The sequence below is a fragment of the Podarcis raffonei genome, chromosome 5, assembly GCF_027172205.1.
Source record: "Podarcis raffonei isolate rPodRaf1 chromosome 5, rPodRaf1.pri, whole genome shotgun sequence".
NCBI classification, from domain to species: domain Eukaryota; kingdom Metazoa; phylum Chordata; class Lepidosauria; order Squamata; family Lacertidae; genus Podarcis; species Podarcis raffonei.
This window is the reverse complement of record NC_070606.1, coordinates 57,293,991-57,320,069: the sequence shown is the minus strand read 5'-3', so window position 1 is coordinate 57,320,069 and position 26,079 is coordinate 57,293,991. Positions and strand designations below refer to the sequence as shown.

Genomic DNA, 26,079 nt, shown 5'->3' with positions numbered 1-26,079 from the left:
CCTCCAGTTTCTAACTATGTTCAGGTTTTCCTGGTATGCATTTCACTTCCAATACATTTACCACTGGGTTTCTTAAGACAAATTCTCTGCTGACAAATCCACTTCAACTAGCAAGAACCCCGTGCAACTAAATCTGCTTATGTATTACTGAACAACAGCATACTAAAAATAGAACACTTTAAAAACAAACAAACCAGTAAGTGGCATATACATATTTTTGTAGCTTACAATTAATTTACCTGGTAGGGAATGTAGGATCATAGACAAAACTAAGCAGCTCTTGAGGGTATCCAATTGATACTAGCCGTTCAACTGTCAAGTCAAATCCAAGGGATTCATACTCTGGAGATTTATATACTGTGAGAAGATGTGAAGAAGATTTTGGTTAGAAAACACAAGCAACACACACATCCTATCTAAGCAAGGCAGAAAATGTATATTAACTTTGCCATACTCCTCTGGTTTAATGTACAGTTCAGCAGACATACAAGGAGAGTGGTATTTAACACTGGTCTGGTTCACATCTCACAGCGAGCCAGAGTATGACATACTGGAACTTTGCAAACATGCTGGTTCACAGCTAGGAGTTCACACCTGCTTTGCCTTCTTTGGGTATTTTAGGCCAATGTGGGACAGCAGCTAAGCTAAAGTTTGGCTTGGTGTGTCATCTGAATCCAGAAACATGGTTACATTACCTCCTCTTTAATAACAACCTATAACCATAGGACAAATCTTGGCTACAGATTGGAGTTATGCAGAAACCTTTACCAAAAACCTTGTTTTGGATACATGCTAAGCTACTGCACTAACCTATGATGCCTGGAGGAAAGCAAAACTGCTTGATCTCCTCCTCAGGAGCCAGCACATTTGCACTGTGGTTTGGCTTAGAGCAGTGGTTCCCAACTAGGGGTCCACGGAACACACCCAGGGGGACTGCGTCCCCATCCCTTGCCTCCTCCCCCAAAAACATTTTTTGTCATTTTGCATGGTGATATCACAAATTTTATGGTCTGTTTTAACACACTGCAATTTTAAATATATATTGGCCAAAATCGTTTTTGAAATCATATTGCGACAACTACCGTATTTTTCCCTCTATTACACGCAGATTTTTTCTCCTAAAAAGTAAGGGGAAATGTCTGTGCGTGTTATTGAGCGAATGTGTGGTCCCTGGAGCTGACAAGCACGAGTGAAGGCAAAAATCAGGCAAATATCAAATCGTCCAGAGAAGGGAAGCCTTGAAAGGAGGAAGCTCTGCCTCAGGGTCTTACTGCCCACCTGCTTCTGTTTCCTTACTGTGTTTGCTCAAACGGAACAAAGAGCAGAGAAAACCCCTCCCCTCCAGGCAAGCAGAGTGGAAAGCAGAGCGTCTCTCCGTGCGTCTGGGACTCGCAGGCAACATGCAGGTTGGGGAGAGAGAGAGAGAGCTGGCTGGCTTGTGGGGGGGGGAATTTTGCCTTCCTTTCCTCCCTCCGGTAAAACCCCTCTCCTGCATTCTTAGCCAGCTGCCTCTCTGCACACCCCTTTCGGCGCTCCTTATCCTTTCTATGTTTTTCCTTCCCTCCCTACTTAAAACGTGGTTCCAATCACGGATCCACATGGATCCTCAGGATCTTTGCATTGAGTCACCCCAAATTCACCATCAGATCACATAGCAATGATCTGATGCAAAAACAGGGCTGCAATGGTGCAAAAACGTGGTTACAAAGCATGGATCCACATGGATCCTCAGGATCTTTGCATTGGGTCACCCCAAATTCACCATCAGATCACATAGCATGTCCATGGCTACAGCCTGCACCAAAAAAATCACGCACCCACTGTTGCCTGGGGCTGCAATGGTGCAAAAACGTGGTTACAAAGCACGGATCCACATGGATCCTCAGGATCTTTGCATTGGGCTACCCCAAACTCACCGTCAAATCACATGTCTGTGGCCGCAGCATGAAGCACAAAAATGATACATCCACTGTTTCATTCAGAATTTGTTTTTCTTGTTTTCCTCCTCTAAAAACTATGTGCGTGTTATGGTCAGGTGCGTGTTATCGAGCGAAAAATACGGTATTTTGAGCAGGCAATACGTAGCAATATAAAGGGAGAACAGGGCAGCCGATTGCAAAGAGCTGCCTTCTCCTCATGCTGAGGGAGAACAGGGCAGCTGATCGCCCTCACTTCAAGGCACTACCTTCCCCTGGCACTGAGGCGGAGCAGCTTTTCTCAGTCAGCAGGAAGGCAGCAACAGCCACAGTGGACTTGCATCCCCCATCCCCATCCCCTCTCACTCAAACCATGTGGTAGAGGTGTCTCACTTCCTCCCCCCCCCGCCCACCTGATCTCTGAGACTGCTCCTTCCCTCATCCCCACGCCCAATCTCCAATTTCAGACATTGTGATATATAGGAATACTGCGATGTTTAGCTGCTGATATATCATGATGCTGAAAACCAGATATCATTTTGTTCAAAAAATTGCTTTGCAGTAATGGGGTCCTCAGTAATTAGCTAATTGGGAACCATTGGCTTAGTATGATAGGCAAGCCTGACCTAAGAAGAAGAAGAAGAAGAAGAGGAAGAGGAGGAGGAGGAGGAGGAGTAGTAGTTTGGATTTGATATTCCGCTTTTCACTACCCGAAGGAGTCTCAAAGCAGCTAACATTCTCCTTTCCCTTCCTCCCCCACAACAAACATTTTGTGAGGTGAGTGAGGCTGAGAGACTTCAGAGAAGTGTGACTAGCCCAAAGTCACCCAGCAGCTGCATGTGGAAGAGTGGGGAATCGAACCCGGTTCACCAGATTACGAGTCCACTGCTCTTCACCACTACACCACACTGGCTCTCTTTGACAGACAGGATTCACCAAACAAACCCCATCAGCAGAAAGGCTTCAGCTTGTACAGCAGGGTTTCCCCCTTTCTCTGCCTGAAATTGGCTTGGGGGGTATCAGAAGAACCCCCAGGAGAGTGTGCACAGGGAGGTTATTCCATCTGGCAAGCTGATAGGCTTGCGCAAGTGGAACATTTAAAATAGCATGATGTTGAATTCCACCCAGTGATTTTAAAATTTAATTCTACCAGGAATGCTCTGCAGTGGAAATACAGTTCATATTTCAGCGACAGAATGCATCAAATAAAGCATTAGTTAGTGCCTCAGGGGAAATATATTCCAAACAACATTAACACACTCACCTTATTTCACCTCTACATACAGACATCAAAAGAGCATGAAACTTACAGCCACTGGTGAAAGTCAGAATGCAGTTGTGAATCCTAATTTTAGATCAAGCATCTAGTCAGGAGGTGTTTAAGATAATAATTTAAGTTGCCGTTGCTAAAGGCCAGCTATCAAGTTAGCTTGTAGCAGGTTGCCACCCTTATGGTAACCTGCAGCTACTAAGCACCCTCTTCACCTTCTAACCAATTATGAAGCCATCATATTCTCCAATTTTGCAACCCCTTGTGGGTCCCCCTTTCATCTTCACCCCCACATCCATGCCTCCTATTCCCTATTTGCAACTACTTTTGCACCCACTCCATTAGCACTCTAACCCCCTTTTTCCTACCGAACTTTTTCCAACTGTCCTTTGCACACAGACTACCCCCATTTCCATGTCTCCTCCTTTCTTCTATTCTACAGACCCCTTTGCACACACACCCAGGATGATATATGTTACTGTCTCTTTAATGTTAATGTCCGTTAGTTAGTTCAGTTAGAGAAAGTTAACTTCAGTCAATGGATGTTCTACATTATCTGGGTGTTTGCTTGTTAATAAAACATCTGTTCGAAATTACTACACTGAATCTGGAATTTCACGTTGAAGACAACACATGGTAGATTTGGGGAGTACAGTGGTACCTCGGGTTAAGAACTTAATTCATTCCGGACGACCGTTCTTAACCTGAAACTGTTCTTAACCTGAAGCACCTCCTGCTGCCGCCGCGCTGCTGAAGCATGATTTCTGTTCCCATCCTGAAGCAAAGTTCTTAACCCGAGGTAATATTTCTGGGTTAGCAGAGTCTGTAACCTGAAGTGTATGTAACCCGAGGTACCACTGTACTGTGGAATACGTGAGGGCTCCACATCCTTTATCTCTCCCATATGAGGCTGCTGAGTAATTGAAAAGGGAGAAAAATGAGTACGGTGAGAAGAGAGGGACACTAGCATTTCCCCCTTCTTTTCTCCCAATCCTCTTGCTCCTCCACAGCACTGAAAATGCCCCCTTCAACCCAATTTGCTTCCATCTGTCTATTACCAGATCCTTAAAACCATGAGCAGCCCCAGAGGGGGTCAGTGGGGAAAAGACTTTCCCCAAACAAGTTTCTCCCTCCCTCTACTTCCCACCCATTGCTGGACTCCTCTCCTTAACATAAACTGTTATCTTTCTTTCAGGTATCTTAACATGTAGGACACAACTCACCCACCTGGAAATTTACTTTGCCCCTCCTGTCCCCAATTTTTTTTTCTGGTATTGCCACTGCCTAAAACACACATTCTCTGTCTCTTCCTCTCTCACACGCACCCACCCTACCTTCCTCCCTACTGCCCATACACTTCCCTGTTCCTCTGAATTCGATCTTTACCCCCAATTCCACTTGCCCCATCCTCAGCTCCAGCTCTCTCTTCTCCCCAGTCTGTCACCAAAGGACTAAAACTGTCACACACAGAGATACCCTTCCGGCACTCTCAGCCTCAACCCCCCCCCAAATAATTTCCTACAGACACAAGTCCCCTTTTTTTCTTCCTGCCTCCACCCCTGCCTTTAGAACTTTGGGAAAGATCCACTGAAAACAGCACAATAACAAACTAGTGCAAAAATAGTATAGAGAGTGATACAAGCTTACATTAGAAACATATAGTGCATTTGTCTTATTCCAAATACCTTCAGTAGTTCAGTTCCACATGTGATTCACTATTACGCCTTGGTCTTTTTTTGCAACAAACATGACTATACAATTACACCTCATTCCGTATAAACATCTGCACCTTACCTAAGATTTAGTCAAATTACTGATCATTTGCAATTTACTGCCATTATGAAGCCATCCTGTTTAACGAATGGAAAGTGTTAATTGATTATCCAATCCTAAAGTTGTTTCCAATGTAGTATGAAATTATTGTCAAAACGTAGTACGTACTAAGTTATTGTAGCACTGGTGGAAAGTTGTTGCACAAAACCAAACACAGGTAGATAACCAAAGACTGTTGTACAATGGACTGCACAACAATAATAAGCTGTTGTGCAACAGAATGCACAACAAGAATCCACTGTTTTGTAATAATTTTCCACTAGTGTAAGTGTTGCATTAGATTACCTTTAAACTCTGTCTTCCGCTGGTGCAAGAGTTCTTGCATTAGTGGACAAGAAAGGCTGGATATGGGCAGCTGTCATGTAACTACCCTTGGTATTGAGTGTTAAGGACACAAGGAGTGTTCCAGACACAAGGAGACTGCAGACATGCATAACACACAGCTCTGCTAGTTTTCAAGAGGAGAAACCCTATTACTTCTTCCTTGTAGCTGAGGATTGTACAGGCAATCCTCATTTTGCGTGGGGAGTATGTTCCAGACCCCCTTCGCATGTCAGCTGGACCCGCATAAAGCATTCCATTCCACATAGCCACCAAAACTGTATTTATTATATGGACGTTGGTTAGCCTTCTTCCACCTTACCCAGTCAAGGAAAGAAATTTGGAGAAAAGGCCTTGACCCACCACTATGAACTTCCTAGTGTCTCCTTCAGATAGATTCCCCCAAAAAAACCAGGGATCCCAAAGACTCCAGCATGGCCTGTTGTCCAAGGCACTGATTTGTCTCACAGACTAAAAGCACCTTTAATGTCATTTCACCTGAAGACTCATGAAACCATAGCCCTATTCAGACATTTACAGAGATTAATGTGTGAGTAGGGCCACATCTGAATTGCACATGTCAGCTAACCTTCACCTGACACCCACACATATAGCATATCTTTATGGAAGAAGTCTATCTGTGTACATCTGTACATGTAGAGACTTTGATGAAGCCTGGAGCCCCAAGTTGCGCTGGGTTCCAGGTAACAAATAAACATTTGCACATACAACTGTTTACATGAAGGCACCCTCTGTAAACATTTGCACTTTACTCGTGGGTTATCTTAATTTACTGTGTTAATAATCACTGTTTCAAAAAAAATGAGAAAATGACTGCAATGTGAAACCAACAATTATTTTGTATCACAATAGAAAAGACACATTGATTTGAATAGCTTAAGAGCATGTATGAGCTTTAGGTAGGTAGAATAAGCTGAACACTCAAAAATACCAAGAAAACTTGTAACTGACTATTAACAATGCAACTATTAACAATGTCAGAAGAGAAAAGACTATTCTGCCTGGAAAAGAAATGAGCACTCTTAAGAAAATGCCATGAAAAGCTGACTACAACTGCAAAAACACACCCCTAAATGCTTGCATTCTGTATTCCCCCCCCCCCCAGCATTCCCTTCCCCCATTAAAACAGTGGCTTTCAAACTGTTGAGGCAACCATGAGGTGTTTTTTTTTTTTAACTTTCCTGTATATTGGAAACGTCAAATCACAGGCATATCTAGCACTCCTGCTGCATCTTGCTGTCATTGCTTGCCTGTACTCTTTTCCGTGCAGTATCTCAAACCTGATGTTGCAGTGAGTGCTCTACTCCTCCACAGTGATCTAGCCACTGTGCCTAGTAAACATACAACCCTCGGTTCCTCTATCTCCAGAAATACTTAGACCACCTCTCTGATAAGGTGACAGTGGCTGATACCGATAGCGGTGCACATACGTCCCACCTTACTCTTGTGCATGAGAGCTTGGTCCTTACTTGAAACGCTGGATGTTCAAGTCCTACCTCTGTCACATGTCCATATATCTACTCCTGTCCTAATTAACTTTGCACAGAAACTCCAGTGCCAATTTGAAAAGGAAACAAATTTAAAAGCCTCAAATACTCTTATTTAATCCATTGTAACTCACTAACTTACTCACTTAGCTTCCTGACATTTTTAAAAGAAACTTATTTTGGATCGCATCTACAAAGTATGTCATGTCAATGCAAATTGTCCATGAAGCCGGTTTGGGCAACCCTTTGAAACAAACTCAAAGCACCTATTTATCTGAAATCTGGCAGACTTCATCTCCTTAAATGGGGCTACTGTACCTGCACATTTCATCAACTTCTGGCTCCTCAAAAAGTTATAGGCATGAGTTGATATTCCCATTATAATGATAGGGAATACATTCTCTCACTGCTGCTCACCCCTCTAAATGCCCATAGACTATTGAGAAACAAGAGGGAGTTATCAGCATGGGGGGGGGGGCAGATTTAAAAGAGAATGCATATATTTTTAAAATCCTAAGGCTAACCCACCTAAAATACAGTCCAATAACTGGCAAATAATTACTGGTGTTGAGATCTGCTCTCTGACTCCTTCCATAGAATCATAAAATTGTAGAGTTGGAAGGGACTCTCATGATCATCTAGTCCAACTCCCTGTAATGCAGAAATATCAGCTATCCCATACGGGGATCAAACTTGCAACCCTGGAATTATCAGCACCATGCTCGAACCAACTGACCTTTTTTAAATTGAACTATTTTTTAATTGAAATTTTGCCATACAAAATTTGCATATACATTATGGAGTTATTCCACTCCAAAAATGCAAACTTTTTTAAAAAAAGACCTACCTCTTCCTGAGTCCAAGAGAAGCCATTCCATGTTTCATCAAGGTGATCTCTCAAGCCCACTTTGTGAACTTGTACTTCATATTTGACATCCTCTAGATTACTCAAGTTTTGAAATTTACACAAATACTGTATATATGACTAATGAAGAGAAGGAAGCATAATTGGGAAAATTTCCTACTTCACTTAAGTAACCCACTTGAGTGAGCGTATTTTATTCATGCATATAACATGAATCTGCAGTGTACATTAAACTAAGAAGATGAAAATAGATTACAAACATCACACTCTGGTTACTGTGACATAGTTCAATATAAGTTTTCCTTTAATTAGACAACTGGGAATGGAGCTGGAATTCACAGAGCACATGTCCCTACTTGACAACACTCTGCACAGCAGTCTAGATTAATCAGGATGAGCTACAAGCTCCTGACATTTTCCTGCAAGCTGTACAAGTGCTCATTTAGGTAATATGAGCTCCCAACCAAGCAAATTACTGCCAGCATGAATGACTGGGTACCAAAATAGGAGTAGCATAACGGAAAAAGCATCCATAACTAATGCACAGGTAAACTGTACATTTGAGTGATAATCAGTGCTTTTTTTCTAAAAAAATGTTTAGGGGTACTCTCATTTTGACTTAAGGAAATCACCATTTTATAGTTCAAATCGGGGGAAATAACTACAGTAAATGGACAAAAGTACAAAGATTCACAAAATATTTAGGGGTATGCGTACTCCCAGGGAAAAAAAGCACTGGTGATAATAAATGATCAGTTCTCAAACTGCTTGATTATTGAGAAAGCTAATTAACAGTGAGATGAATAACTGCAAACCCTTAGTTACAGTAATTAAATTACAGTATTGCATTAAACAACAACAACAACAACGACAACAACAACAGGCAAGTGAGATGTTGCCATGCATAATCTGTTGTGAAGTAAACCACATTGGTGCAGTTACCCTAAATGTACTACTTTCAAACAAGTGTAATACAGATGAAAGACAGTAAGTCTACTGAGAGATGTACTGAAATCATCGTGTACATATGGAAACAAATTGTGTTCTCAGGTTTGGGGTGGTGTGTGTGTGTATCTTGGCAAATGGGGCAAAGCTTTGAAGACAGAAACCTGTCGACAACATACACAATTTTTGTTCAAATCAACTGCAATACCAAAATAAATGTACTGCATTCAAAATTACTTTCATCCTACAAAAAGTATGGGTTTCCTTAAGAAATAAGCAGGTCACGAGAGAAGCTACTCGGCACAGAAAGCTATATTGTAAGGTATAGAATACCCATGCATGCTAGTGTTACCTTTGCTGCCAAGTCCGGTACAGTAGCAATTTTTATAGTCTTTCTGAAAAAGATAAAAAAAATCTGCAGCCACTCCAGGTAGTGCAAAATGCTGCTGCCAAGATTTTAACTCACATGAGGCAGATGCAGATGCTGAGTGTCACTCCAGTCTTGAAGGAGTTACACTGGACTCCCCTGTCAAAAAGAAAGAATCAAACTGACTTTAAAACTGCAACAGTGGTGGTGTGCTAACAATGGTGTGCTCGTTTGCTGATGCTATTGGCTTCAGAAAGACCAATACTGGTTTACCAGACATGGTTTGTCATTATCTACAAATCCACAAAAAATCTCTCAGATCAAGATTTCAAAATGGATATTCTGCAGGTATCAGGTAGAGGTTGTTGTGTCTGTATATAAGAACGGAGTGGTACAATATGGATCAGAAATTAGACTTCTGATGAAAATATGGATCTTTTGAAATCTTATTCTAGCAAAAATAGAAATACTTACAAATTACAATATTAGATTATAAATTCTGTATCAAATATCTACTCATGTGCTATGGTTTAACTGGTATTTTAAGTACTCCTTGCTCTTCCTGCCAAAATATAACTATTTTAGTGAGGGCTGGTAACTAGGATAGCAGCATTGTGTAAGAAGTAAACATGGCACATTAACAAAATTTAGACACATATTTCCTAAGAAATGTGTTTAAATCAATACTGAAACTTAAACCTAACTTTCTGAACCATTTCTATGAGCATCCAATATAATAACGAAATACACCAAGCTATTCCAAAAGAGTGTATCAACTAATAGCTCTAAGTAGTATATGAGAACAGAGGAGCTGTCTTATACCAAGTATGGCCATTGGTCCATCTAACTCAGTACTGTCACCACTGACTGGCAGCAGCTCTCCAGGGTTTCAGACTAGGATCTCTCCCTGCCCTACCTGGAGATGCCAGGAATTGAACCTGGGACCTACTGCAAGCAAAGCTGATGCTCTACCATTGAGCAACAGCCCTTTTCCTTAAACTTTTTGATTTAGGTCTACGCATTGGCAACCCCAAGGCGGTAAAGTGTGAAGGGGAGGCAACAGGCTCACATCCACATAATCCATCCAGAGTCCTGAACGTGTAATGTGGGTATGGGGTTATGTATATTATAAGGCATATTCTTTAACCTCTAAATGAAAGGATTGGTCTGTTAATGGGCAAATATCCATGTTACAGTAAAGGCAGGAAAGATAGATATGAGATTCGTGTCTCATGGGGTATGATTCAGTTGAGCTAGTGAGTCTACAAATCTGCACATGGCTTGAAAAGGAGCAACACTTGCAATCTAACTGGGAGTAAGCACCAATTAACTCAATGGAACCTGCTTCTAAGCAGACCTGAATAGGGCTGCAATGTTAGAATCATAGAATTGTAGAGTTGGAAGAGACCATGAGGGTCATCTAGTCCAACTACCTGCAGTGTCATGGGGCTCAAACCCATAACCCTGACATTAAGAGACTCATGCTCTACCAACTGAGCTATCTTGCGAAATGCATATCTGGCATTACTTTTTAATACACAGTGGGACTTACTTCTGGTAAATATGCAATGGATTATATGCTGTAACTAACTAAAATGCAGCTATAAACTATATTTTGAACCACATTTTTGCAATATTAACTACATTCCAATATTCCTATAATAAATCTCCATGTCAGTAAATAAATTATTTACTAGAGAATCTCTAGGTAACACTACCTTTGGGGAATTAGCTATGATATGATGAAAATATTTCTTAACAAAGTTGGGAAGGTCACAACCAAGCACAAGATGTGGGAACTCTAGAGATGGTTCTGCTTTGTTTGAAATAATCTAGTCTTATACTCACATCAGGCCCTTCAAAGATTACAAGGAGCCTTCAACTATTCTTACACCTCCAGGTTTTCCATTGTGTGATTCTAAAAAATCTAATTATATACCTGCCACATGTTAGTACACATGCATTTAGGTACTTATTCCAAAGTATAGTCTGAGTGTACGTGAGGTCACCGCCTTACAGAAGCTAAGCACATATACCATGCCACGACAGAAGGCAAGATACAAAGAAAAGAAAATGTGCTTTTCCCCCATAAATCTATTTAACAGAGTTCTAAAGATTATGAGAAAAAACATGCATATATTCTGTTGCAGACCACTGACCAATTTAAAATTTGCAGCATCATCCATACCCTGTAAAAATGTCTCTTCTGCAACAGGCACAACTTTGATAGCCAATGTGGGAAGTTATTTTTTCTTGCACCATAGGTTTCTTGACAATAACCAGCACAAATAGCTGGATAAACAAGACTCATCACTTTTAATTGCTTTGATCCAGGCAGAGGAAGCAATCTAACATGTTAGATGTTTAGTAGCTACTGTATGAGAGGAAGACACTTTTGTTGGACAATGTGGCATCTTTCATTTGATAACCTCTCCAGCTGAGGGTGTTAGAGCTACATTGGGCTAGAGTGGGCAGGGGTAATTGGTCAAAATTGCCTTTCCCAAGAAGGGATGTTTCCACTAGTCCAATGAGCAACAATTGGAGATCACCCACTGACTTTAAGATGCTCAATTATCATTAAGCAGATTAAGGAAAGAGAATCCTGCTGCTTTTTCTGCTGTTAGGCTTGCTTTCTGCAGTTTTTTGGAGTTTCAGTACAGATCCAATTCCTCAGCAAACCATGTCTCAAAAATTAGTAGTCTGTTAGTTAATGATTTAATGAGAAGCAACAGTAAGACATACACTCTTGTCTAATGACAGTACAAAATTCATTGGGCACCACCACAAACTTTAAGCATGTTTCCAGCTTAAACTACCATCAATGAACTATTTTTTTAAAGCAGCATCATAAAAAATATATATACATCCAAATTTGTTATCCAAGTAAACTAATCCAGTTTCTAAAAATAGCAAATTAACAACTTCTTCAGAAAAGATTTGATGTACCACTATTTGACCATACGTCCACAAAGAAATAAACATTTTCTCAAAAAAATAATAATCTGTTCCATCCACACTCCTTAGTTTTGAACTTATGTCGCCATTTGCACTGCTCAGCCAATCCCAAACCAAAACTACTGCTGTGCTCTGGAGACCCCTCCAAACCATCTCAAGGCAGTAGAATATATTTACTTAGTAACTGGTGGGACACCCTCAGGCACTTTTGCTCTTTCCCCCTTCTTCATTTGCAACCTTAAAGGCAATCCAGCAATTCAGCCAACCAGGGCAGCGAAATTAGCATAACACATATGTGTCCCCCCAAAGGAAACTGAGCATTGCCTCTGAACCCAAGTAAGACAAATCAGAATCATTCCTCAATGTTCAGCATGTCCAGAGCTGTTTCTCTGCAAAACCACTAAAACTGTACTGTATCCTACTTTTACAGAGTTGTTGTGAGGACAAAAAACTATAACACACTTTGGCAAATTTAAAACACTGATACAAAAAGAAAGAAGCTGCAGGGGATGGGTCCAATGAGAACTAATGCCAGTGTACTGGAAGAAGCAAAGATCACCAGTGCCAAAGCAATGATTCTTCAACAACTTCGTTGGACTGGTCATGTTGTTCAGATGCCCGATTACCATCTTTCAAAGCAACTACTCTATTCCCAACTCAAGAATGGAAAGGTTTAAAGATGTTCTCAAGGCAAATCTTTAAAAATGTAGCACCGACAACTGGGAAACACTGGCCTGTGAACGCTCCAATTGGAGAACAGCCTTTACCAAAGGTGTCATGGGCTTTGAAGATGCTCGAACTCAGGATGAAAGGGAGAAACATACTAAGAGGAAGGCACGCTTGGCAAACCCTCACCATGATCAACTCCTGCCTGTAAACCTATGTCCTCACTGTGGAAGGGCATGTGGATCCAGAATTGGCCTCTCCAGTCACTTACGAACCCACTGTTAAAACTGTGTTTATGGAAGACAATCTTACTTGGCAACGAGTGATCGCCAAAGATCATCTCCAAGCATTTCCATTGGCTTCAGTGGGCACCAGCAGCCACTGCCGGTTAGGATAAACATGGTTATGGTTCATCTCAGCATTTTCCTTAACTGCTATTAAGGCAGGCACAGGGAATTACTCAAAGAATAAGGTGAGGGGGGCAGTGTTCCTGATTTCTTAAGGACAGCTAAAAAGGAATCACTACTCCCCTGGCACATAGGTAAAGGTAAAGGTACCCCTGCCCGTACGGGCCAGTCTTGACAGACTCTGGGGTTGTGCGCCCATCTCACTTAAGAGGCCAGGGGCCAGCGCTGTCTGGAGACACTTCCGGGTCACGTGGCCAGCGTGACAAGCTGCATCTGGCGAGCCAGCGCAGCACACGGAAACGCCGTTTACCTTCCCGCCAGTAAGCGGTCCCTATTTATCTACTTGCACCTGGGGGTGCTTTCGAACTGCTAGGTTGGCAGGCGCTGGGACCGAGCAGCGGGAGCGCACCCCGCCGCGGGGATTCGAACCGCCGACCTTTCGATCGGCAAGCCCTAGGCGCTGAGGCTTTTACCCACAGCACCACCCGCGTCCCCTGGCACATAGTATCTTATAAATATAGCACTAAACATTACCAGCATCTATTCAGGTATCTGACAGCAACAACAGACAATATTTCTAAACTTGGAATAGATTAGAAAAACATTTTACTTGATACATTTGACATACTCTTTCCTTTTCTTTGGCACCGCTATATTAAGGGATCAATCTCCTTAATTGACTCCAAATTTAGACAGTTCATATTCCACAGCATATTTTGTCGTGTTCTTCGGTGTTTGACTCCTGTTTTACCCTTGCCCACCAAAATCTATACTTACATTTTTGCAAATAATTTCCACTGTGAACTATGTGTTGACACCAACATTGAAAATAAAATAAGCTAAAACTAACAGTTGACAAAAGAGGAGCTACTGTTGCTGGGTGGTTCCTTTATCTGGGAACTGGGAAGGCTGTCTGTTCTGGACTGAGTTATACCCTGCCTGAAGAAATAGGTATGCAGGTTAGGGCTGCCTCTTGATCAAACAACATTGCTTGAGGCCCAGGTGGTTTTGGTAGCATGGAGTGTATTTTTGGCTCCGGTTGGTTTGCCAGCCATGGCAATTCCTGAGCTAGGAGAGCAGGGTATAATAGTAATCTCTGCTCTAGTAACTTCAAGATGGATTACTGCAGTGTACTGTAAACTGCTTGGAGGTTTTCTTACAATCAAGGAGTATATAAATTTTGACCAAGAATCTTATGCATCTCAACAAGTTTAAACAACAACAACTCCTAACCCTCATAGCTATAAGCACTTGAGAAATCAAAACATTGTAAGATATCAAAACCCCAATATAAGCGATATAATTAATTTTAATTCCAACAGTGACAAAATTATGAATGTTCGGCTCATTCACGGCTTATCTGGAAAGTCAGATAAGAAAAGATCTGTCCTGTTTTTGAATATTCCAGGTAGTCTCACAAAAAACATTGGCTTGGATTCTGAAACAAGTCAACAAGAGTGTTCATAGAAAATAACGTTCTTGTCCCCTGCTCCCTTTTGCATTCACACCTGCATCCCCCAAAAGTCTACCTGGAGGGCGAGGGCATACCTGAGCAAAGTGGGGTATGGTTCCTTGCTGGCTCCTCATGACCCACCCCACATTGTTCAGGAAGGTCTCTGGCCACCCACAGGAGGTTCAGATGGCTGTAGCAGGAAATAGGAGACAGAAAACTTTTGTCTGTTAAGTTAGCTTTTTTTAGGATCAGAGCCAGGATGTCAAGAGAAATACAAAATTATGCCAAATGCTGGTGGAGTTCCACAGTTCAGTTAGCTTTGCTTCCTAAAAAAAATTACATCTACTGCCAAACACATAATTTCTACATTACAAATTTGCCGAGTCTGCTAAAATGATTTCTGAAGGAAGCATGGTTAAATAAAGAATACTGTGCATACCATACAAGATTGTTATTAGAATTAGTAATTAATAATTAGAATTATTAACAATATACACACACTAATTATCTTCCATTTGCTCCATCTCCTGGAAAGTTTACATATACATTGGTCTTACCGTGCAAATACAGAAAATGAGCAATGAGATATTCAAAATTATTAAGTCCTCCTGTACCAAAATTATTAAATCCTGTACAAAACCTTTGAAATTGTATCTGTACTTGCTTGAACATATGTAGAAACTCTTATAGATAATCAGTTCATTATTCCAAAGAAATCAAATTTCTGGTTAACCAAAAATTTATCAGGTTGTCCAGAGTGACAAGGAAACATTGTATTTATCAGTCATGCCTGTATCTCACCTTCACCCAAGTTGCTTATGGAGCGGAGTCCATTTCCCCCCTCACTACAACACTGTGACATATGCTCATCAAGTGACTAATGTAAGGTTATCTAATGAATATCATGGTGAATCTGAGACAGTTGTTTCCTAAAGCTAATGGAATAAACTTGTGGGTAGAAGGAGAGGAAATATTAACATATTTCTAGATTAGCTAACTTATAAGTATGCTTCCACGCAACCTTACTCAAAAGTAAATCCTCATGAGTAAATCCTACTGGTGCCATAATGTATAAACTTAAATACAATGCCCTGCCTGCATCTGTCTACAAGTTAATTCTCCTCTATGATCCAGCTCTTCATTAAGAAGCAGAAACTAACCAAGATTGAAACACCATTTCCAACTTAACTCTCTGCTATTACTACAATGTTGGCAAACTGAAATTTACACAGCAACATCACTAACCCAGTGATGTAGGCTAACAAAATTAAACACAAGGCAAAGCATCTGAAACATGAAGCTAGCTAATATAACACAATGATTAAATTTTAAATTACCCACTTGTGTGTTTATACGACTTCCAAATGAGTTACACTTCAGCAACTAGTTGCCATCCAAAGTGCAATTAATGTACAAGGACACCTTCCCAAATGAACCCACCCAAGGTAGTTACATATTTTCATATTGACAATGTTGAAGTTACAAAAAAAATCCTTTTTACATTAATTCGCTGATATACATCCCTTTCTCGTTTGTCAGTATTAAAGCACCAAATGAAACATTAGAAGTAGAAATGTTTTCAGTAGTCCTGGATTGTTTTGGTGTGTCTTATAATGAAATGCTGCTATTGAAGGTTCCAATGTCAGTTGGAAGAATAGTGCAAGGGGTAGCTAAACCCTTCTTCCCAGACCAATTTTGCACACTCAGTTGTCTCTAGTACAAGGGACATTTAATGGAAAAGCACCCAGGTGAAAATGTCTAAGTCCTCATATTCATCTTCCTCTATACACTGCAGCTGCATTTGGTGAAAAACAAAAACATTGGCTGGGGAAGAACTGCAAATCACTCATCCTAAATAACTTTCCCTACGAAGGAGGAAATCTCTAAACACAAGTAACAAAGCACAATATAGCAATACAGAACAAGGGAATATAAGTAGTTATGAAGTATGCAGGCTTAGATGCTTTTCTGTCATAAAGAGAATATATTTAGGAAGCCAGAATGCTAAACTATTTTAATTAACATTTTTCCTGATGGACTTTGAACAACTGTATAGTCAGCCCTCGACACATTCACAGAATATACTTGCAGAACAGAAGATACCACAAACAGAAGTACAGTGGTACCTCAGGTTAAGAACTTAATTCGTTCCAGAGGTCCGTTCTTAACCTGAAACATTCTTAACCTGAAGCGTGCTTTTGCTAATGGGGCCTCCTGCTGCCGCTATGCCACTGGCAAGTGATTTCCGTTCTTATCCTGGGGCAAAGTTCTTAACCTGGAGCAACCACTTCCTGGTTAGCGGAGTTTGTAACCCGAAGCATCTGTAACCCGAGGTACCACTGTACTCAGAATCTTTCAGTGAAAGTACTACCATGTAATAAAACAGAAGTTATTACGTATTTGTAGAAATATCCTCTGGTACAGAATTGTTTTTGGCTAATATGCCCAAGTACAGAACATTAGTTAGATTTTTTTAAAAAAAATCCAGAGGCCTGGTTTGCCAGGTTCCTGGGATAAGATCCCAGAATGTCTGCCCACTTGTGCAAAAGGAACTCCAATAGCAAAATGGCTCTTCCCGTTTCTCTCCTCCATATTGCAGTCCACACATGCCTCCCAATACTGTTCCAGAGGGTGCCTCAAATCTGCAGAGGAGATTTGGGGAGCTTGAAGAAGACCCATTGTACTAGAAGAAGCTATTCATGCAATGCTAGATCTCACCCATAGAAATATGAAGTTGCCACCTATGAGCTACAGGGAGCCCTAGTTGATAAAGTATCTCTGCCCCAGCTAAAAATGTGTTAAGGAAAAGCATAAGAAAGCAATATCCATTTATTTAATTAAAGCAACAGCTCAGATTACTAAGGGCCCTGTGTGCTAGCAGCCAAATCCTGTAATAACTTAGAAGCTAACTTCTAGGTATAGGAAGCTTGTAGATACCTAGCTTTCAGTGCTACCCTATCAGAGAAGCTTGAGGAGCCACAGTAAATTAGTCTAAGCTCCAATTTTGGAGAAGGGGTAAAAAGAATACTCCACTATTACATATAGCTCCACAGAATACAAATCTAGCCAGTCGAAGCATCAGCTTAGGTTTTTTAGTTTTTTTGTTTTGTTTTGCTCATGGCAGACCAGCTTTCCTAGGTTATTTAAAGCCAGCAAAAAACTAGGAAGGGTTGTCTTAAAAAAAAAATCACACATGACTGACAGTGCCTGTGGTTCTGAAATGCATCTGGCAGAGGTAATGGCTACAAGGAACACGACTTTAAAAGATAGTAAGCCTAGCAGGACCAACTTGAGCGGATGAAAAGGAGGTCATTGTAGAGCCAATAGAGTGGTATGCAAACCCCAGATGGGGAACCTATGTTGCACTGGCGGGGCTTGAAGGAAAATGTGGGAGGAATGGGTGAGTAGACAATAAGTCGATCTGGGTCTTCGGAGACAATAGATGGAAGTGTCAAGGTCTGACAATGCAAGGTGTTGGGCTTCAGGCCTAGAGATAAGCATTCCTGCAGAAAGAGGAGGTCTGAAACTGCTTCTTGTCTTGGAAAAGTTAATTTATTTGACACCCACTGTGATACCAAAAGGGGTTTTTATCACCCTCTAAGGAGTGCCCTAAATATGCCCTTTTTATAATCATTATAGTTTTTAGTTTGCTGACTGCTTCTGCAAGGGCTGTAATATCAACATCTTTGTGTTCCAAGCCCCTGCTCACCATTTGTCCCTTTAGAAAAATTAAACATTTTACCAACTGTTTCCAAGGTTCCTCTGCTGTGATTCTGTGATGCAATAAATTTGTGACCCTCCAAGATCCCCACAACTTGTCCTTTAATTTTTATTACTAAATTTAATGATCAATAAATAATGATAAAAAATGATTTAAAATAGTGTAGAATGGGAAAGTCTTGTGGAAGATAGCCTTGAGAACTGTAGTTCTCACCACACCCAGCTCTACACTTTGGTCTCATCCATGTTTCCATGCAGTCTCAATGCGATCCTCAGCCCAAAAAAGGTTAGCTACAGCTAGAGGAAGCCAGTGAAATAAACATTGTAAATAAATTCGATTACTGAAGTGACACACAAAAGGCATGGAACACAGGCAAAAGTGGCTTGAAAGAAGAAACAAAGAAACTGCAGTATTCAATAGCAAACATTAAGAGAGTGGAGTAATAATTTAGTGGTATCAACTGAAAGGAAAAAAGACATATCTTTAAGATGTTTAATGGATTATAATGAAACCTTAGGTAAAATTAATCTGGAGGGCGGGGGGAACTACACCAATATTGCAAATTTGGGAACAAGGGGAAGCAACACTACTCAGAGCAAAGGAAAAAGAAAATACGATTAAGCTTTAGGAGGAAATACTTTAAAGATATTTATAGCGCAATCCTATACACATATATTCAGAAGTAACTCCCACTGTATTCTGGGGGGCTTACTCCCAGGTATGTGTATAAAGGATGGCAGCCCTAAGGGACTTCATTTATCTATAGTGGCAGGGTTCATCAATTAAAGTGAACAGACCTTCGCAAAAATGGGCAACACACCTCCCTTAATGGACACTTCTATGGGCCGTATGGCAAAGACAAGCCAACTTTTCTCCAGATGTTTGTCAAAACTATCAGGACAGCAACATGTCCCCAGCATCTGTGTGCTGCTCAGCTCTTCCCCACTCTAAAATGAATGCTACTGAGAAAAACACCTGCTACCATGAGGAATACCAATCTATTTCTGCTTCCTGTAGATGTGAGGTTCAATTATAGATAATATACATATTCATCATATACACTCACCGGCTAATGTATAATCCATATCAAATCCAAAGCACTTTATTTTTTCCATGGCTAGACTTCTGTTCACAAAAACCCTGTAAAAGGAAAGTAAGAAACCCAATGATAAACATTTTTGACATGAAATCTGAAGGGAGCCTATGTAATAATTAAGTTCCTAAAGTGTCCAAGGATTGCTAAGGAGTTTGTCAATGGACCACATGACTTGACAAGTTGTTGTTGTTAATTATATCCCACCTTTCAGGATGCCAAATCCTTCCAAGGATCACAAGCAATATACATTAATAAAATCACCACAATTTATATCAAAACATAACAACAACAACAACAACAACATATTATTATTATTATTATTATAATTTATTATTTATACCCCACCCATCTGGCTGGGTTTCCCCAGGCACTCTGGGCGGCTTCCAACAAAATATTAAAATACAGTACTCTATCAAACAGTAAAACAGGGCTGCCTTCAGATGTCTTCTAAAAGTCTGGTAGTTGTTGTTCTCTTTGACATCTGGTGGGAGGGCATTCCACAGGGCGGGTGCCACTACCGAGAAGGCCCTCTGCCTGGTTCCCTGTAACTTGGCTTCTCGCAGTGAGGAAACCACCAGAAGGCCCTCTGCGCTGGACCTCAAGCCATCAGGCTCCTTCCCACAGAGCAGTTGGTGGTAGTTCTAGTTCCCTATTGGGGGAAGAGGGGAAACCTTCTGATATCAGAATTTGTTTCCCTCTTTCTCCTAAAATCCTACCCACAAGATAGCTGGTAGCAGATGGCCCTGCAGAGGTAGGGAAGCATGGTAGACAGTCCAGTGTGGCCATTTACTTGGGAGCAAATGCCATTAGGCTCTGTATACTTACGTCAGAGTAATTTTTAAAAAAAGAATCCATTTATATAGTTATCCCATAGGTTTTCTGCATACATCAGAAAACAAATTAAACGACAATTAAAATACAATATAAAACAATAAAAGCTATTCAAAACTTAAAAAAACCCAATTAAAACACAGACATTTAAAAAATAAAACTATGAGTAAACATGCATAGAACTGAGCTGTTGATCTGCTACAGAAAACAAATTATTAAACACTGCTAGATGCTATCCATAGTAGTTTTACCTATTGGTTTCCTAACTACACCAGAATTTTTTATTTACATTATATGACATACTATAGAATAATATAATTGTAGAATTGGAAGGAACCCCGAGGGTCATCTAGCCCAGTCCCCTGCAAGTCAGGAATCTCAACTAAACCATCCATGTCAGATGGCCATCCAACCTCTGCTTAAAAACTGCAATGAAGGAGAGTCCACCACCACTAACAAAGTCAACCATGCTGAACTGGAACATAAACATAAAAACAAAAAGTATTAACTACTCTGTAAAGCTCCCTAGTGAAAAAAGAAAGAAGCAGGTGGTGGGATATTAAAAGGGCATTACATAGACATTTGCCTTCTAACTGAAGTTAACTATGAAACTGTTAAAAATTACAATTACTCACAAACCTAAACCTGTATTAATATATCACTGAAGAACTTATGGGGGGGGGGACCCTTTGCAACCTCACTGTAACCTAACCAACATATACAAATGAATTTGTTTCCAATTTTATAGTCAAAATACTATTTCACTTGAACATTCCAAGAATGTGTGAATGATATATGCAAGATAAAGAGAAAATCTGTCAGATACCATATCTCCTCACTTAAACCCAATCCTTCCTGGGTCTGAAGCCAGGGCTCTCACTACATGACCATGCCAAAGCTAGGAATTTTTTTGTTAGAGAAATTCCACTATCTGCTCTTCCTTTTCCTCCTCCAGACATCTGTTCTGCCAACAACACTCTGTGTGCTGTCCCTAACATCACAACTCATTTGTTTACATCTGCCTTCGTGCATTCATACCAGTCTCCCTCAGAATGTCTTCATGTGTTTCTACCTGTCCTTGTATTTGATTGGACTCTAAAAACTGCCCTGCTCTTTGGCAATGCATCTCTAATTTCATGGCTCTGATCCATGGTTTGCTCTTGACTTTCCTCTTCGTCTCATACCCTAATGACATCTGGATGATATCCAGATTCAGAACGAGCCAAGATTTACGGCACAACAGAGGAGGAGGAAGGAGATTTGATCCTGCAAACAAGTGCTGCTCTTCAACTTAACTTGTTAAAGAGAAAACTACAAAGTCAGGTATATTTTATTGTGAATATGGTTTACCTTTAACTTTACCTTTATGGTTACACCAAGTATTTTCATGCATACAATTCAACAGTAGACAATTAGTGAACCATGGACTATCAACAGAGATGCTGACTGGCTCACCACTCACCTGTGCACGACATCACAGCACATTTGTACCCCATCTAGAGTAAGCAGTGCATCAGTCTAGGACTTTCAACTATGAATTGTCTGAAAACAGCAAGTATGGGGTAGCTGGAAGGCAGAGCTTTTGTCCCTCTCCCTTGTGCTCTGCTGTCCCTTGGACAACCAGCTAGATGTAGTAGTACTACTCAATGTAGTAGTTCTGTCACTTTTATCCTCTCTAAAAAATCCAGAAACCAAAATTACAACCACCAATGCCCTTTATGTTAAAAGGTCTTTAATATCCAAAAGGAGAGACTGAATTCACCTAGCTGCATACTTCAAAATACAGATTTAATTTCAGGCTGCACATAGGAATGCTGCGCACAATGCCATCAACAATTAAAATCCTTTAATAAGGGAAAGTTGACAAATTGAAGAATCATAGAATTGCAGAGTTGGAAGGGGCCAAGAGGGTCATCTAGTCCAACAGCCTGCAATGCAGGAATCTTTTGCCCTATGTGGGGCTGAAACCCATGACCCTGAGATTAAGAGTCTCATACTCTGCTGAGTGAGCTGCAAGGCAACAAATTACAATTATTTCTAATAGCTGATGAATGGATAAATTCAGTACATTCTTAATTTATGTCTTCAGCATTGATAAGAAAATGGTGGTATACAAGTATAAGTATAAGCATGCACCGTTACGTCTTAAGGCTTTGCTTGGATGCTCCATTCAGACTGCTAATATGATGTGGATAATTAATCTAACCTTTCATTCACACAGAACTGAGAGAACAGATGTAAAAAGGAAGCAGGCAAATACATACAAAAAGGGAGAGCTATCTATTACTTATATTCTAAGATATTTTTCCTCCCAAAACCAAGCACTGAAAAAGCAATTAGCATCACTAAAAAGAAATTTGAAAAAGTGAATATTTGTATAGCAAACTCTTAACATCCAAGCTCACGCTATCCTATTCCTGCACTAGTAATCTTACCTCATCTCACTTGGATGCTCCTCTTGTAAAATGCGTAGCTGTCCAATTCAGAAACTTGCCTAATCACATTACCTAATTCTCTTCATCTATACATAATTTTGCATCAGTCTGACTTGAAGCACGAAGTCTGAAACAAGACTGAAGGTACTACATATCTCCTTAGCCAGTGTTACATAATAAACATCCGTGGCTAATTTAACAAGTCACTGGATATCACTGTTCTACACAAGTCCATTTGGAATAGAGTTTCTCTGGCTATATAGCATGTTTTACCCTTAACTTTCCATGCTTCTTCAGGAGTCACAGTTTCCTGGCAAGCTGCCTTATTTGGCAGTGAAGCATGTAAAGTACAAGGGAGGGGGGGCAGTAACAGACGGAGAATTAAAGTTGACAATCTTAAAAGTTACATAATAGCCAGCATCATACTATATTAGGGGGGGAACAAACAGAATAAACATTCTTGCAAATATTTCATGATTCACTGAAGACACTGTCTGGAAATAAAGAGAAAAACAGCATCACTGAATATCCTGCTTTAAAATTAAGCAGAGATATTTAATCATCCTCTTCTCACACAGAATTTGGATCATCTAGTGCCTTTCAGTTTGGCAGAAAAAGAGGGTCACTAAGTGGTGGCTTCTGCATACTTGTAGGATTCTCCAGATATACAGAAGTATATTAGTTTGTGTAAGAAAAGGTGACCAATCAATCAATATTTCTCCCCGTGTATTATTACATTCATATCCCAGCAGCTCAAAGTGGCATACATTCTTCTCCTCCTTTCCATTTTATCCTCACAACAACCCTGTGAAGTAGATTAGGATGTGAGGCTGTGACTGGTGCAAAGCCACCCAGTGAACTTTGTGGGGCTGTGTGGGGATCTGAATCCTGGTCTCCCAGGTGCCAGTCAAACGACACTCTAACCACTGTAATAATGTGGCATGATTATTTAATGTGATTAATTCTTTACTACCACCTAGCATCTTCACTGTACAGCTTTCACGGCATCACTTTACTCAGGCCTCTGCCAGTCTAAAGTACAGTATTTTTCGCTCCATAAGACGCAACAGACCATAAGACGCACCTAGTTTTTGGAGAAGGAAAACAAGGGGGGGAAATCTAAATCCCAGAAGCCAGAACAGCAAGAGGGATCGCTGCGCAGCGAAAGCAGTGATCCCTCTTGCTGTTCTGGCTTCTGGGATAGCTGCGCAGCCTGCATTCGCTCCATAAGACGCACACACATTTCCCCTTACTTTTTAGGAGGGAAAAAGTGAGTCTTATAGAGCAAAAAATACGGTATTTTTCTTTTGTGGAACCTCTTTTGCTGAATTTATACTGTTCTGTACCATTTGAAACTGTCTTATGTAATTCCAATGGTTTTATTTTTAAAAAATAATTGAAGACTCTAATATTGTAACCCACCCTGGAATCTTATGGCATTTATCAGCGCCATCAGCTGATGGACAGGTGGCTGTGATTTAGGCAGATATGGTCTTGCAGGTCATCTTGGCTCCCCTAGCTGACCAAGATTGACCTGCAGGCCGGAGATTCGCCACCCTTGCATCTACAACTGCTAAGTCACAGTAGGGAAGCCACACTCACACACACTACATCAGACAATCAGGATCCATCAGCTGATAGGCAGTGGGAGTGCTTCTGGCTCAAGGAGGGGAAAGTAGAAACTGCATCTTCTTCCCTGTGCTGCTCTTCGAAGCAGCGCCTGCAGCCCCTTTCAACTTCCAAAATCAGAAATTGAAAGGAGCAGTGTGGAGCTGCTTGCAAAAAGATCAGTTTGGCTGCAAGTGCCTGTACCCTCCTGAAAACAGGAATGCACAGCCAAAGCAACTCCATCTCCCCTCTCCAAGAATTGGGGGGGGGGGGGAGAGAGAGACTTGGGAAAACTTTGACTTTGCCCTCAACTCTGACCCCCAATGTTTGGGGTCAGAAAGTTGTTGTTTGCTTAGGCTGCAAATGCTTCCATATGCAGCACTGGGAGACAAAAGTGGCTTCTCCTCCCAGAGGTCTTCTTTAAAGAAGCCCAGCACTGAATGCCACACTAAGAAGGTGACCTCCCAAGCATTGGTCCCCTGCAGGAAACTCTAATGCACTGAAAAGTGCTTAGTTTGGGCTGGGTTTTGGAGTCCCAAAGTCAGGAATTCAGAGCACCTCATCAGCAGTGATGCAGTGCTAAAACGAAACGGAAAACATTTCTTTTTAATAAAATAATAATAATTGCATTTTTCCATTACATACATTTGTTTCTTTCTAGTTTTTCTGATCACTTCTTTTAAACATCTAGTACAACATCTAATACAATAGTAAGCATCTATTACAACCATAGAACATCTCTAGTCACGTCCTGTCATATGAAGACTTCCCAGCCTATCTTTGCTTGACATCCTAGATTTTAATTTGATTTTGCTGCATCTTTTTAGTTTGTATTTCCCAAATTCAAACCCAAATTCTAGTATTAGCAATACAAGGAGAATGTTCGAAGAAACAAAAGCTGATTCAAATCAAGAAAAAGGTTAATTCATTTCAAGTTTCCTACTAACATTTCTTCAAGTATTTCTTAAATAATTGTGCAAATTATAATACTAAAGTCATCTTTAAAAAAATGTTTCACAGAAATGAAAGATACATATAGGAAGAAACAAAGAATACTCTCACCCTCATCTTTATTGACAACTACAGTGTTATTTATACTGCTGCTTCATGCTTATAACCACACCTTGTATCTGTTCATCATATGTATGTTTTCCTTTTTTAAACCTATGAAATGAAATTTGTTTTTAAAAATCCCATATGGTCTATTAAAACCAGCACCCATAACAGTGAAGTTAGCAGCATAGTCCTATACATATCCACTGAGAATTAAATCCCACTAAGTTCAATGGGGATTACTCCCAACCAGTTGGGTATAGGATTGCTGCCTAAATGTAGGAGAATAGGTATGTACACACTGGGCAATTTTGTCTTTTCTTCTTTCCAGTATTGCTCCTTTCTACTTCATTCTGCCTGGGCTAGCTCCACCCTTACAAAACAAAGTAGCAAACAAAAATAAAATGCCCATGACTCATAGGTCAAAGCAAGGTTTAATAGTTAATTGGGTAGACTAGATCAGTTTGTTTTTATCAGGTGACAATGAAGTATACTCTGCCTACCAAACACTCTACCTACTATACACAGGCACCTAAATATTCGTATCTGATAAATCTCCTTTACCTGGATGTATCTAGCAGAAGCAATGGTTCTGTTTAGAGATTAAGGATTGTATCTATGTTTTACTCAAAATAAACCCACTGAAATTAATGAGCCTAAGTTAAACATGTTAATTAGCTTCAAAAGGTCTACTCTGAGTAGGACTAGCACAAACTACAACTCCAGGGCTGCAATCCTAAAATAAGGGATGCATGAAATCCAAAGGCCTTTCAGCCACTTCTCGCCAGGCTCAAACTTGAAGGGCAGACATGTGGTTGAGGGAAGAAAG

At 40.5% G+C, this 26,079-nt stretch overlaps 1 protein-coding gene across 6 annotated transcripts in view; it reads right to left on the bottom strand.

The window, feature by feature from the left end:
* NT5C2 (5'-nucleotidase, cytosolic II) overlaps positions 1–26,079 on the bottom strand; it is an 81,735-nt gene that overhangs the window by 38,567 nt on the left and 17,089 nt on the right. For 3 of the 6 annotated variants that reach the window (XM_053389331.1, XM_053389332.1, XM_053389329.1), the window contains exons 3-4: positions 19,294–19,367; positions 240–357 (exon numbers count right to left, since the gene is read on the bottom strand). In XM_053389331.1, the coding sequence (XP_053245306.1) occupies positions 240–357; positions 19,294–19,367 (192 nt within the window). Of the gene's footprint in view, positions 1–239; positions 358–9,124; positions 9,185–19,293; positions 19,368–26,079 lie in introns of those variants that run through there. The other 3 variants (XM_053389334.1, XM_053389335.1, XM_053389333.1) reach the window with 2 other exon arrangements.